This window comes from Manihot esculenta, chromosome 16 (assembly GCF_001659605.2).
Source record: "Manihot esculenta cultivar AM560-2 chromosome 16, M.esculenta_v8, whole genome shotgun sequence".
In the NCBI taxonomy this organism is placed as follows: domain Eukaryota; kingdom Viridiplantae; phylum Streptophyta; class Magnoliopsida; order Malpighiales; family Euphorbiaceae; genus Manihot; species Manihot esculenta.
This window is the reverse complement of record NC_035176.2, coordinates 3818737-3834312: the sequence shown is the minus strand read 5'-3', so window position 1 is coordinate 3834312 and position 15576 is coordinate 3818737. Positions and strand designations below refer to the sequence as shown.

At 38.0% G+C, this 15576-nt stretch overlaps 1 protein-coding gene across 1 annotated transcript; it reads right to left on the bottom strand.

Annotated features, from left to right (window-relative positions):
- Positions 1 to 12931: 12931 nt before the first annotated feature.
- Positions 12932 to 15576, bottom strand: LOC110602863 (dnaJ homolog subfamily B member 13). Its single transcript, XM_021740447.2, has 3 exons — positions 15146 to 15576; positions 14422 to 14843; positions 12932 to 13526 (listed from the first exon to the last, which is right to left on the bottom strand). The coding sequence occupies exons 1-3, from the start codon at positions 15308 to 15310 to the stop codon at positions 13088 to 13090; spliced, it is 1026 nt and encodes a 341-aa protein (XP_021596139.1). The 5' UTR covers positions 15311 to 15576; the 3' UTR covers positions 12932 to 13087.

The window sequence follows — 15576 nt, the reverse complement described above, 5'->3', positions numbered from 1 at the left end:
TCCTCTGAGCTGATGCAAGGATCGGGAGGCGAGAAGCTGGAAGGAGGATACCGCCCAAAAAAGAGGCCGAGGTAGGAAGAGGCAGATGTGGACCAGAAGCTGGAAAGATTAAAGGAACAGCTCCTAGCAGGATTGGGGGCACAAGATAACATTAGCCCCCTGTTGCCTACGTCCTCCCCGTTCACGAGAGGGGTGCAACAAGAAACCACTCCCAAGAAGTTCATGATGCCATCGATGGCAGCTAACGACGGCACGAAAAACCCCTGAGAGCACGTCCTAAATTATAAGACATTTATGGAGCTCCAAACTCATTCGGATGCCCTGATATGCAAAGTCTTCCCCACTACCCTCACAGGGCCAGCTCGAGCATGGTTTAATAGCCTGATAGTAGGAAGCATCAAAAACTTTGTGGACTTGGCCAACGTCTTTGTTAGTAGATTCATTGCAGGAGTTCTGGCGAAGAGGAAAACAAGCTACCTGGAGATAGTTTGACAAAAAAGGATTGAGTCTCTATGAGAATATGTGGCTAGATTCAACTCTGAGGCCCTGCAAATCCCTAAGCTTGACGAGGCAAGGGCAGTGGAAGCCATGTAGAAAGGGACCATGTTCCCTGAGTTTTTCGGCTCATTATGCAGAAAACCACCCACTACCTTAGCTGAACTGATGAAACAGGCTGAGAAGTATATTAGGCAGGATGATGCCTTGACCACAAGCAGGTTCGCCAGAGAAGGGGGAGATAGAGGAAAGGTAGTGGAGGATAGACGGTCGGAGAGGTAAGAGAAAGGATAGAACCGAGGGCCAGAGATGCTGAACAGACACCCATGGGAAAGGAAGGAGTAGAGGCCGTATCAGTCCAGAATTCTCGAGATAATCACTCCTCTAAATGTATTTAGAGCCAAAGTACTCGTAGCTGTGCAAGACAAATATTTCATACAATAGCCCAAACCCATGAAAGCTGAGGCCAATCGAAGGGATCCAGACAAATACTGCCAGTACCATCGAACTCATGGCCATGACACCAACGACTACTACCAACTAATAAATGAGATAGAAAGGCTCATAAAGAGGGGGCATCTTAGAAACTTCGTGAAGGAACTGGAGGGATAGAGGCATCAGCAAAATGCGATGGCGGAGAGGCCTCGCAGGCAGACAGGGGGAGTCGTGAATGATGGGTCCAGTAGGACAATCAATATGATCGTAAGGGGATCTGGAGGAAGAATGGGCAGGAGGGGAAAGAAGAGAAGTAGGAGTGGAGAAGAAAGCAGTGCTGAAGTTATGTAGATAGCAGAACATTCCCCTATGACCATCTCTTTCTCTCTAGAAGATGCTAATGAGATCCAAATGCTTCATGACGACGTCTTGGTCATCGAGGCCGTTATTCACAACTTTTGGGTCCGCAAAGTCCTAGTGGAAGAAGGGAGTAAAGTGAATATGCTACCCTATCGGATATTTCAACAAATGAATATCCCTGATGAGTAGCTTATTAGAGATCAGGCTTCGGTTAAAGGAATAGGCAGAACCTTTGTGAGAGTAGAAGGGAAAGTGAAAGTAGCCCTGACTCTAGGAAAGCCACCCCTAGCCCGCACTCATTATGCAATATTCCTCGTGGTAAAGTTGCCCTTGAACTACAATGCTATTTTGGGAAGGCCAGTGTTGTACGACTTCGAGGCAGTGACCAACATCCGATACTTAACCATGAAATTTTCCACGGAGTCAGAGGTGGGTATAGTGCGAGGAAGGCAGGAAGAGGCCCGAGTTGTATACTTGGCCACAATAGAAGAACCGAGCACTCTGCCAGGGAAAATAAAATAGGAGGTCATGGAGGTTCGAGATGAGAAGAAGGAGGTCAGGACAGAGCCAGTTGATAGGCTGGAGAAATTTCCTTTATCTGAAGAGGAAAGCGACAAAGTCTTCAACATCAATGAGAATCTTAGGAAGGACCAGAAGGAGACAACAATGGCTCTTATCAGGAGGCACGCCTCAAGCTTCGCTTGGAAGCCTTTAGACATGCTAGGGATAAACCCCGAGGTGATGATCCACAAACTGATCTGAGATCCAGAAGAAGGTAGGGTTTTGGTATGTGTAAGTGAGCTTAGCTTGAATGGTTCACCTTTGTCTTCTAGTGACGTATAACCGCTACCCTGCTACAGTGCCACATGTCGCTATCATTGTAATACCCAGCTAGACCCTAGCATCGGAATTTCTACCTTCCGGCGGAATCTCCGTTGGAATCCAAAATTCTCGGATGTCGGAGCCTTCTATAAGGGTAAAATAAATGTTTTCTAAAATGTTTTTATATGTTTTTATGGTTTTAATGAAGAAAGAAATTGAGTTTTGAAAGAAAAGACCAAGGAGGGAAAAGGCAGGTTCGGCCGCCGAACATGGGGAGTTTGCGGAAGCACCTTTGGCCCCCGAAGGTGGTCTGGCCAGCCACCTATAAAAGGCCCCTTATCCGAAAATGTGCGAGTTTTCTCTCTCTATTTTCGGGCATAGGTGAGATTTCGCCCTCCTTTAGTTGATTTTATGTTTTCCTTCAAATCCTTCAAGTTATTGATAAATTTTTACCTTGTTTTGAAGATTTTTAAGCTAAAGATCAAAGTTTTGAAGTTTGGAGACCTCCGGAGACCTATTCTCCTAATCTCCAAGTTTGGATCACATCTCCTCTCGATCTTCAAGAGGTAAGTGTAGATCCACGCCTTTTATGATGTTTTAAGTAAGTTTTAAGAAAGGGTTAAGGGTTTTGATGCATGTTTAGAGTAGATGTAAAATGTTAGGGTTATGTTAGTTTAATGATAAATGTATGTTTATGTGTTGTTGTTGTTGGGGTTTAGGCTAGTTTTATGCCCCTATATGCTTGAATATGTGTTTATGCATGTTTTAGAATAGTTGAATGCATGTTGTGAGGTTTTTGGTGGCTGGATGTGAGAGGCAGAATCGGGTTCTGCCATTCTGGAGTGCCCAGGTTCGGCCGCCGAAGCCATGTTCGGCCACCGAACTTGCCTGTAGAGACAGCTTTAGGCCGCCTAAACTCGCCCCCGAAAGTTGGACTTTCGGCTATGGAGGGGAGCTTCGGCCGCCGAACCTGCCTCCGAAAGTTAGCGACTTTCGGATCTGTGAAGGCTTCCGGCCGCCGAACCCTGCCCCCGAAAGTGCCTAACTTTCGAATCTGTAGGGACCTTTGGCCGCCGAACCTGCCGCTGAAAGTCCCCTGCCCAGTCTTCCTTTGCCTGCTTTTTATGAATGTTTTATGATGTTTTAGGGGGTTTTTGGGAAGAAGTTTAGAGTCCTTATAGAGTATGTTTGGTCCCTCATTTGAGTCCACCTGTATAGGATCTGACTTGAGGAACTGAGGAGACCAGCAGTGAGTCAGCTGCTTCATAGTCAGTCAAGCGTCAGCCAGAGGTGAGTAGAACTGAACTATGTTTTAAAGTAACTAAACTTTTAAGCATGATCATGCATCACGATTGCCATGTTTATAGGTTGTTGCATTAGAATTCACAAATATGATGCATTGCATATTTTATTGTTGATGTGGATGGATATTGGATGACCCACTAGCCCTCGATATGACATGATACGAGATGATATGATATGGAAGTCCAGGGCTGCCCATTCTACGCCCCTGGCACGATGTAAGGGAAAGACTAGGGTTGCCCATTCTATGCTCCTGGCACAGTTGGACATGTTATGTTATTGTAATACCCGGCTAGATTCCGGCATCGGAATCCCTACCTTCCGGCGGAATCTCCATTGGAATCTGGAATTTTGATGATGCTAGAGTCTTCTTGAGGGGTAAAAAGTGTTTCTAAAATGTTTTTATTGATTTCATGATTTTAAATGAAAAAGAATTGAGTTTTTAAAAGAAAAGACCAAGGAGGCATTTGCCAGGTTCGGTCGCCGAAAGTCAAGTTCGGCCGCCGAACATGGGAAGGTTTCGGGAGTGCCTTTGGCCTCCGAAAGCCTTGTTTGAACGAACCAGGTTCGGCCGCCGAACCTCAAGTTCGGCCGCCGAACATGCATGAGTTTAGGGGGCACATTAGGCTGCCGAAGGTGGTTCAGCAGGCCACCTATAAAGAGCCGTCAGATCGGAAATGGGCGAGTTTTCTCCCCATTCTCGAGCTCAGGTGAGTTTAGGTCCTCCTTTGGTCGTTTTCATGTTTTTCTCTACCCACCCTTCAAGTTTTCATGAGATCTACCCTTGTTTTGAAGATTTGAAACCCAAATAGAAGTTTTGGAGCTTGGAGGCTTTTGGAGCTTGGATCCTCCACACCTCCGAGTTAGGGATCACACCACCCCTCGATCTTCAAGAGGTAAGTGTAGATCCTTGCTTCCCTACTATTTTTAATGAAGTTTTAGTAAGTTTAATGATGTTTTGATGATTGAGTATGGGTAGATATGCATGCTAGGGTTTATGTGGGTTTTGTGCCCAAAGTGTGTTTATGTGATGCTATGTTGAAGGTTTGAGCTGGTTTATGCATGTGGGAGAGTGTATGCATGATTGGGAAAGAGCAGGTGAGATTATGGGTTGTTTTGATGGTTTTGGCCTATGTGGGTCATAAGCTATCTATGTATGCTTTTGATGTGTTTTTGGGGTTTAATCTAGTTGTTAAGCTCCTTTATGCATGACTAAGGGTTTATGCATGGTTTTGAGAAGTTTATGCATGTTTTAAAAGATTGGATGCTTGTTTTGGGGGTTTGAGAGGCTTGTATGCACAAGGGCTGAGTTCTGGAAGATCTCAGGTTCGGCCGCCGAAGGTGGTTTCGGCTGCTGAACATGCCTATGGATGCATGAATTGGCCGCCAAACCTTGCCCCCGAAAGTTGTGTTTCAGAGCCGAAGCAGACTTTCGGCCGCCGAAAGTGCATGACTTTCGTCTCTGGAGAAAGGGTTCGGCCGCCGAAGGCGCCCCCGAACCTGTATGACTTTCGTCTCTGGAAGGGACCTTCGGCCGCCGAAAGTGCCCTGTCCAGCCCTTTCATGAGTGTTCTGTATGCATGTTTCCTTGATGTTTTAAGGGGTTCTTGGGTAGTTGTTTATGAGTTGTTTAGGGTGTGTTTGGCACCTCACTAGAGTCCACCTGTGTAGGATCGAACCCGAGGAACCGAGGTGTTTAGCAGTGTCAGCAGTTTCAGAGTCGGCCCAGAGCTAGTCAAAGGTGAGTGGAACTAAACCTAATGCTTTAATTTAAGAAATTAAATGATTTTAGAGCATGATCCATGCATCATAAAATGCCGTGATATGTATTAGGTTGTTTTGCATTAGAATCCATGAATATGATGCATTGCATAATATGTTGATGATGTGGATGGATATTGGATGATCCTTAGCCCTCAATATGATATGAGAGGATATGGTATGAGATAGAAAGCCCAGGTGTGGCCTAATCGCCCCTGGCATCATGTATATGTAAGGAAAGACCAGGTGTGGCCTAATCGCCCCTGGCATAGTTGGACATGTTATGATATGAGTTATGTAAGCGAATACTAGGTGTGGCCTCATCGCCCCTAGTATAGTTGGACATATTTCGATATGTAGGGGGCTAATGGTGACAAGTTCATCCTTGATGTGATATGTTTGTGGTGTGATGCATTCCATGATGGCATACTTGTAAATGAACTGTTCTGCTAGTGTGGTTTCCGCTCACTGGGCTTTATAGCTCACCCCTCTCCCCTAACCCCAGGTTTGCAGGGTCAGAGATAGTCAGAAGACCAGCAGGTTATGTCTATGGTCAGATTCATGTAATAGATTAGTAGTGGACATGATGTGAGGTAAAAATATGTAATGAAATGTAAAATGTTATGATGTAAATCAATGTAATAGATAGAGTTGTGCTTTGCCCTAGAAGTGTGGTTAATCCCTTGTATATGGTCTTTATGTATGTCTTTAATAAGACAGGAAAACCAAGCTTATTTTATGTTGCCCCATTAGAGTTGATGATGAGAACTCTAGTGTTGGGGTTTATGATTATGAGTTTGTGCATGCACGGGTTAAGCTTGGTGTGTGAAAGAAAGAAAAAGTTTACAAATTTTATGTTTTACAGCTTTTCTGTTTATGTTTAATCATGTTTGGGATTATACCAGATGTACAGGATGTATGTTAGGCTTGCTACGGGTTCCGGCGGCCTTAAGCCGATCTGGATCCTAGCGCCGGTAGCGGTCCGGATTTCCGGGTCGTTACAGTTATGTTTAAGAGGAAGTCATGAGGAGCTTCGTCGAGGGCCGGGGCATTATTTGGATATGTAGAGGGTTACTGGTGACAAGTCCATCCTTGATGTGTATTGTTTGTGTTGTGATGCATTCCATATGAGCATAGTTTATTAAACTTTTTTTTTTACTGTTCTGCTCACTAGGCTCTTATAGCTTATCCCTTTCCCCTAACCCCCAGGTTTGCAGGTCAGAGATAGCACAGGAAGTCGGCAAGGGTGATGTTTATGATCATGTAATAGATTAGTAGTGGACATGTAATATGAAATGGATAGATTTGTGCTTTGCCCTAGTTTATGCTTTTGATGAATCCCAGTGAACATGTTTTATGTAAAAGTTTAAAAATGAGTTATGTTGATCCAAGCTTGATGTATATGATGTTGACCATGCTAGAGCATTTGATGAGGGCTCTAGCGTGGGTTTTATGTTTACAGTTATGATGTATGCACAGGTCAAGTTTGATATATGAAAAGTTTAAGTTTTTATGGAAAATGTATGATCATGTATAGGATTTTATCAGATGTACATGATGCATAGTAAGCTTGCTACGAGTTTCGGCGACCTTAAGTCGACCTGAATCCTAGCGCCGGTAGCGGTCCGGTTTTCGGGTCGTTACAATCATACAAGGCTGCACATACGGACGTACCCCTCTTCTCTCCATTATCAGGCAGCTATTTAATTTCCCTCCAACGCTCGTGCTGATAGGGCCATGGTGTAATGGGGTCCTTTCCTCCATTAACTCATCACGTCAGGTGAGTTGGGCCCCTCTTTGATGAGTCCAGACTCCGATCAACCCGGCCTACTCGGATGTGGTTTGGGTTATGCACTAATAGCCCAGTTTGCATAGTGGGCTCTGATAAGTTTTGGACTTGACTTTCGTACAAAGGCTCGATTACAATTTGGATACTAGAGGCCCCGCAGTCATCATGAGTTATAAGTTTAGTTTTAGTTTTTTCTTGATCAAGTCAATATCATCATATTACTTTCATGTTATTTACTTTTATATAAATATTTTTATTTTAATATTATAATTATTGAATAATTACTATCGTCCTTCTGTCTGGTTCAATATCATCATACCATTTTGGTTTGCTGTTTGGTTCTTTGATGACTTGCTTATCTGCGTAATGACTGGTGTAGTAGTTGGGTTGCTTGCCTTGGCCATCAGCACTCATGGATTAGTGCTGGTCGGTTGCTGTAGATGGCGGACGGTTGGAGTGTTCCTTTGAGAATTTGGAATTGAGTTGCTTTCGAGTTTTGGGTTGGACGGTTTTGACTTTATGGGTTGAGCTTCTAAATTTTTATAATAGTATATAAACGTTTTTTTTTAAAAAAAAAAAAAAAGAAAAAAGTATATTTTAGTAAACTGTACTTTAGCGCTTTTTCAATTTAGAGATAGTACTTCACTTTGTTGCAATTCATGGACTAGATTTTGTCTCCATTATCACATTAGAGATTATAAGCTCACAACGTCTAATTCTATATTCTATCATGAGAGATGCGTATGTGTCAGTGACATGTCAGGTGGGACCACTTACAGATTTAAAAAATAAAAAAAAACAAGATCCCCCTAATTAAGTTCTCTAAATTAAAATCCCTAATTCACAATTTTCTAGAGTAACGAAAACATGTAATTAGAATTCTTAATGGACAATTCTTTGATTCGGAAGAAGACGAGTCTTTTAATTTTTTTATTTGGGAAGAAATTATTTTATTCATTTCCTTAATATTCTCATTGAACAGCAATAGGAGGTAAGTTTTTCCATTTGAAGAATAAAGATGTCCTTACTTGAGGTTTAAAACATGTATATTAATATTTTATTCATTATTTTATCATTTCCTCCATAAAGTTTATCGGGAATGCATCACATTGCGGTGGGAAAGGAGAGAAAATATTCTGCATGGCAGTGATGAGATTTTAGAAAATTTTTATGATTTCATTCTAAACTATCGTGATGTCGTAGATTACATTTGACTTGTGATTGTCATGACTGATTTTGTAAGTTTAAAAATTTATTACGGTGAAAGTTTAAAAACTTATTACGGTGGAAGATGACAGAAGAATACTAATAATATAGTATATGATGGAGAGGATATTGTATATTACCCTAGAATAGATGTTGATTTAATGTCATTGTTTGAAATGCTTGGATTTACTAAGGATTTAGGTTACAAAAATGGAGTTTAAATGTGGTTCAAGATATCATGCCCAAAGGGTTATGAAGAAATAGTCAGTGATATCATCACTCATGTTGCAATTATGTTGGACTATAACAAATGTAAGAGGAACATGATTATTTTCTATATTGAAATTAGTAGGCCTATTGCAATTAAAAGATGGGTAATTTACGATTTAATTTCTGGGTATTGCCATTATTAACAAGTCAGTCCCTGTATTTTTAGAAACCTATTAAAACGTCCTTATGTTTTATTTCCGTCAACGAAATAGTCCTTCCGTCCTATTTTCCGTTAAAATTAGATAAAGGAGGAGAGAGAAAATTTTTAAAATCCAATTTTACCCTCAAATAAAACCATTTATTTAGTCCTTGTATATTGTAATTATTAACAAGTTAGTCCTTATATTTTCAAAAATCTATTAAAATATTTTTATCTTTTTTCATATCTATTAAAACGTCCTTATTATTTTTTTCCATCAATGAAATAGTTCCTATCTTTTCTCACATCTATTAAAATATCCTTATCATTTATTTAAGTCAACGAAATAGTCCCTCCTCATCGTTTCTTTCTGTCAACGAAATCGTCTCTCCCTATATTTTTAGAAATATATTAAAATGTCCTTATTGTTTCTTTTTGTCAACGAAATAGTCTCTATCTTTTCTCAGATCTATTAAAACATCCTTATTGTTTCTTTTTATCAACAAAATAGTCTCTATCTTTTCTTTCCTCCTCCTCCTCCTTCTCCTCCTCCTCCTCCTCCGACTCCGAAAAAGAAGAAGAAGAAGAAGAAGAAGAAGAAGAAGAAGAAGAAGAAGAAGAGAAAGAAGAAAAAGAAGAAGAAGGAGAAGAAGAAGAAGAAGGAGAAGAAGAAGAAGGAGAGAAAGAAGAAAAAGAAGAAAAAGAAGAAAAAGAAGAAGAAGAAGAAGGAGAAGAATGAGAAGAAGAAGAAGAAGAAAAAGAAGAAAAAGAAGCAAAAGAAGAAAAAGGAGAAGAAGAAGAAGAAAAAGGAGAAGAAGCAGAAGAAGAAGAAGCAGAAGAAGAAGAAGCAAAAGGAAGAAGAATTGATGAAGAAGAAAAGGAAGGAGGAGGAGGAGAAAAATAATTGGGGGTAATTTAGTCTTTTACTATATTTTTAACGGCAAAAATAGACAGAATGACTATTTCGTTGACGGAGAGAAAACATAAGGACGTTTTAATAGGTTTCTGAAAATACAGGGACTGACTTGTTAATAATGGCAATACCCAGAGACTAAATCGTAAATTACCCTTAAAAGATAGATGTGGCTTCAAGATCCGTGCATCAATAATTGGAAAACATCTATATTTCATATTAAAACTTTTATCTTAAATCATCAATGCCATAGCAATTTCAAGAATAAGCTAACGGCCTTTAAATATCTTGCAAATAAATACTTAGAAGATTTAAGAGACAATTTAGAATGGGATGTGCATGCCATGAAAAAAAAAATTCAAAGAGAAATTGGTGTAAATGTTTTCACTTGCTTCTTATTATAGAGTTAAGAGGAAAGCTAAGAAGATAATTGATGAAGACCTAAAGCGGCAGTATACAAGGCTCTATAACTACGTAGAAACTATTATGAAATTTAATTCAGGGTCAAAAGTTAAAGATAGAATGTAAGGTTATAGATAAACAGTTGTATCAAAAAAAAATGTGATGATTGCAAATATAGAAAAGGATGGTGAGGAAAGTAATATAAGAGAACTAATCCATATTTTTTAGTATATGTACATGAGATTAACAGCTCTAAAACAAGGTTACTTCTCAGGTTTGAGGCCAAAAATTGGCTTAGATGGGTGTCACCTTAAAACGTCTATAGTGGTCGATTATTGTGTGTTATAGGTAGAAATGACAATGAGAAACTATTTTTACTTATCATAGCATATATGGAGATTGAATGGAAAGATTCATAGAGATGGTTATTAAAATTATTAATTGAAGATTATAATTATGCCAGTGAAATTGGATGGATCTTTATTTTAAATCAACAAAAGGTAAAACCCATTTTATTTCTCATTTATGTGTTTTTATTTTATATGTTATTTCAATAATCATTTTACTACTACTGTTCTGTAGGGTCTTGTTGAAGTTTTTGCAGAAACTATGTCCATTGTGGAACATAAATATTATATGAAGCATCTCTATAATAATTATAAAAAGGTATTTAGGAGATTAGAACACAAGAAGAGGACGTGATTAGCTGCAAGTGTTACAACAGAAAAAACATTCAACCTAGGAATTGAGAAGTTAAAAGAACTTGATCCTAATGCACATGAATGGATGGTTAGTAAATATCCAAAGTGTTGATCTAAGGCATTCTTCTCAAGAGATGCAATGCAAAATAATATTAGTGAAAATTTCTCAATGATCAAGCTGGCTAGAAATATGTCAATATTAATTATTGGAGAACACAAAATCTCTTTAGTACTCTTGCTGGCTAGAAATATGACAATATTAGTTATTGGAGAACACAAAATCTCTTTAGTACTCTTCAATTAGAGATTTTAATTTGAAAATTTTAATTAGAGAGATTTTGTTTTCTTAAATTTTTCAAATCTGTAAATATTAAATTATAATATAAACTCTAAAATATTACATAGTCTCTTAATTTAATTTTTATATTTAAAAATAAATATAGTTTACATTTGCATATATATAAAATAATAAATATTTATTTTAATAAACTCCTACTATAATAAAATAACATATATAAATGTTGTACATAAAATATTTCATTAATGTTTATGTTAATGTGGATATTATTTTTATACAGAAAACTCTACTTAATATTAATTATATCTAACAAAAATAATAGTTACAGATCAAAATAAATTCCAAACTTAGAAACATAAAACTTGGGTCAGAATCTGATTGCCTAAAATTAAGATAAAATTTCTCAATAAGTATTGTTCAACTGGTTAAAAAAAAGCATACAATAAGGTCTAAAATGCAAAAACATAAGATTATCTTCCTTTACCTGGAATGTCTTGTGATGTTCTGAAATACCGAAAATAAATTTTACAGTGGTTGTGTAAGTTTGTTCTAGAGGAGGGTCTTCCTCCCCTTTTATCTCTTTTCCTTTCCCCTTTTATCTACTAGTAACGTATAATAACATTGCTGCTACAGTGCCACTTGCCCTACCATGTAGGCCTGTATGTACGGAATGTCAGAGCTCTCTTCGCATCAGGAGGGCATTTAATTCCCTCTGGTGTGCATGCAGACATGGCTGCGAAATGACTGGACCTATCATCCTCCTTCATGTCACATCATCGGGCCGAACTCCCTTTTATTGGATAAGGGCTCGCGAGTGGCTTGACCCACTCCATGAGTCCGGGTCAGAACTGAAAAAAGATTGGGCTAGTCGATCTTAAAGGCTTCAAGGGCCTTAAACCAGTGTTATTTTCTTAGGCTTGTCCTCCTCCTTTGATAGTGAAACCCAACGGTTATCATCTTGTATACAAGCTTCCATAAAAACCACTTGCAGTTCTCAACCTTGGATGATTCCTATGATAGGCTTTTTATGATTTGTACTATTTGACCATACCAACTTGGTTTACCTTATCATTCAAAAAATAACTCCCTTTTATTGGATCAGAACTCGCGAGTGGCTTGACCCACTCCATGAGTCCAGGTCAAAACTGAAAAAAGATTGGACTAGTCGATCTTGAAGGCTTCAAGGGCCTTAAACAAGTGTTATTTTCTTAGGCCTGTCCTCCTCTTTTGATAATGAAACCCAACGGTTACCATCTTGTATACAAGCTTCCATAAAAATCACTTGTAGTTCTCAACCTTGAATGATTCCTATAATAGGCTTTTTATGATTTGTGCTATTTGACCGTACCAACTTCATTTACCTTTATCATTCAAAAAATATTATTAATTTTTGTTTAACCTAAATTAATTTAATTAGAATCTCTCCTTTCTCCTTTCTATTATATATATATATATATATATATATATATATATATTAATTAATTAATTAATTAATTAATCTTTTAATTTTAAAAAATTGTTAAAATATTTTTAATATTTTAAAAAATATATTATTTAATACTCCACTAATTTTATTTATTAAATATTATAAAAAAAATTTAAAATATCTCTAATATAAAAAAACTAATTAGTAAATTTTTTAAAAAAATTAAATAACTAAATAATAAATTTTTTAAAATTATAAAAATTAAATAATAAAATATTTAATAATACAATTAATAAAAAAATTAATCAATAGATTTAATAGTATTTTTTAAAAAAAAAAAAAAACAGAAAGAAAGAAAAAAAAGACATAACACTTGGTTCACCAAAATAATTAATAACAAGCTGTTTTCTGCCATAAAATTTTACAATGACTTTGGTGAATCCACATAGATCTCATCATGAGAAATATCTAACAGTTGTGATTGAATAAATTTCGTGTTCTCGCCCACCGATGACTTACCCATAAGCCACCAGAGGACCACCGGTCCACATCATATCTAAAACTTACATAGTTTAATACAGGGTCGTATACATATCTCAGGACTCTACACTCTGACAAGGCTAAATATGCTACATTTTTATTCAACAGGATGTTTAATGTTCAATTCTCTGGTACAAACTAAAACTAGTAACACAGAATAACAGTCATCTCCCCCAAAAAATAAAAAATAAAAAGCATATTCATAAACAGACTGGCCATAACCCACCTCTATGGGGCCAATAGTTTCTTGATTCCTGACTTCTGCTCAGCAGTCAACCTTGTTGGGAACTTTATATTGAACTTGATTCTCAAGTTTCCTCTCTTTGAAGGATCCTTTGGTATAGGCATTCCTTCTTTTGGAACAACTTCTTCATAATCTGGATGAATCACATTGTTGATTGGTATGGTCAAGCTTCTGCCATCTAGAGTTGTGAGATGGACCGTATAGCCTGTTAATGCTTCTGCGAGCGATATCTTCTTGATTGTGATTAGATCATTGCCTTCCCTTGTGAATATGCTGTGTGGTTTCTCATCAATTATGAAGACTAGATCTGCAGGGATGACATTTGGTTGCTCATTGCCTTTCTCAGGGAATGTGATTTTTGTTCCCTTCTTCCACCCAGGCTTGATATCAATGGTTAATATTTCCTCTACTGGCAAGGTTTTCCTGTGTCATTGCCGACGAGAAAAAACCAGAAGTTAGGCCGAATCAAGATAGCTAAATCTATCAGACACATGTTCCAATTATGATTTCAATGGTTAACTAGGACGATGAAGTGAACGGCAACATCCATAATATATTGAAGGCAGAAGCTTACAATCAATGAGCATAAGAAGATGATAATTTAACAGCAAGAGAATTTATCCTATGCAAATATGTATAACAAGAAGAGTTGAAGGCCAATGCCATCAAGAGAGGCTGTCTTCTGAGTAAAGAGGCTAAAGAAGCAGACCAAATAAGAAATTAAAATTGCCATCAAATGTATAAACTACCAGCCAAATCAGAAACCAATGCTGATCTCTTCAATGCCCTGTTGCTGAAATAAACTGAAGAATAACGCCTCCGTTCCATTGTTGCAGATGAATTTACAACTGGAAGGGTAGCATTTTTATCGCCCTAACAATGCAGAGAGCAATAGGCATCATATGATGGCGACAATGGGACATGTCAGGGGAAACATGCCAAAGCCACCACCAATTCCTTCACCATAGCTAGCACCCAATGGTTAACATCAACTTTAAGCCCTGACCACCAAGCCTATAACCAGAGATGATTCTCTGGCTTAGAATCAGGAATTTTGCAAGAAACAATTCAATTGATTTATTTTTTTTTTTTTAATCAATTCTCACTATTAAAATGATAATGATTCAATTATTCTTTTCAAAATAAATCTGGGGATGAATAGACCTTCATTCATCAACAGAATTCACAAAGCAATTTTTGCAAGTTCCGTTCGAAACACATTTTGGGGATTTAAAAGAAACATTTAAGATCCTAAAATTAATTGCCGCAGCAGACAAAGAAATAGAATTCAAAACCCAAGATCAAAGTCACCACTTACCCGCTAGCATCAGCAATCTCCCTTGAAATCTTCATCTTTTTAGTGGTCCCCTTGTAAAGCTCCTCAAGAGTACAAGGCAATTTATTCTCAATTGCAGAGGCTTTACGAGGAGCTGAACTCATTGGGCGTCCCTCACCGAAAGAACTGAAAATATCATCACTATACATTCCACCGAAGGACCTTGAACCACCTCTCATCCCACTACCACCTCCCATTCCTCCAAATGGGCTTGAGAAACCAAAGAATTCAGCGAAAATATCATCCGCATTTCTGGGATTGAATCTAAACGTCGTTGGGCCATCTCCAGTTGAGAAGAATGTTGCTCCACCCGGACCACCAGCGTCTGGTGGCGGCATCTGGCCTTTGAGCCCTTCTTCTCCGTACTGATCATATATTGCTCTTTTTTGAGGATCACTTAGAACCTGTAAGAGAATCAAGTACAACTTGAGTTTCCAGAATTCATTAATCCTATATCTTAATTTCAACATGGGATCAGAAGATGAAAAGCAGAGAATCACCATAGAAACAGAGCAAGACTCGAATAGCAAAAGGTGATTGATTGAAATATGAAAGGTGCCAATTGCATTCCAAAACCCAGTAAAAAATATACCCAGATGATAATTACTCATAAATTCTGTGCATAAGGTGCAGCAAAACACATAGAAAACAGAACATTTCTGCTTGAAACAGACTCAGAGAGAGAGGATGATTATGATAAAATTACCTCATAAGCCTCAGAGATCTGCTTGAATTTAGCTTCAGCTTCTTTCTTGTTATTTGGGTTCTTATCTGGGTGCCACTTCATGGCAAGTTTTCTATAAGCCTTCTTCAAATCATCATCTTTAGCATTCTTATCGACCTGCAATATCTTGTAGTAATCAACACCCATATCGAAATTCTCTTCCTCCTTGCTTTGATGCTGTCTTCTGCTGAAGAAACTTGAAGGGTTTGCAACAAATAATCTATAAATACAAAGTTATATATGTTTGGTGGATTTTTGTTATTGGTATGGTTGTGGAGGTGAGATTTCAGATTTTGATTTCGATTTCAATTGATGAGTGAAAGGCTCTCTGTCGGAGTCTCAAGAAGAAGAGAAATGATAGACGAGGATTTCTCTGGAACACCTTAGAGAACCAAAATGTAGAAGGCTGTGGA

Bases quoted from the DNA above. Each gene is read 5' to 3' on its own strand.
- LOC110602863 (XM_021740447.2), bottom strand. From the start codon at position 15,310: ATGGGTGTTGATTACTACAAGATATTGCAGGTCGATAAGAATGCTAAA. The intron at 14,844-15,145 runs GTAATTTTATCA...ATTCTCTTACAG, and splicing joins AGATCTCTGAGGCTTATGAG to GTTCTAAGTGATCCTCAAAA. The intron at 13,527-14,421 runs GTAAGTGGTGAC...GCAATGACACAG, and splicing joins GAGATTGCTGATGCTAGCGG to GAAAACCTTGCCAGTAGAGG.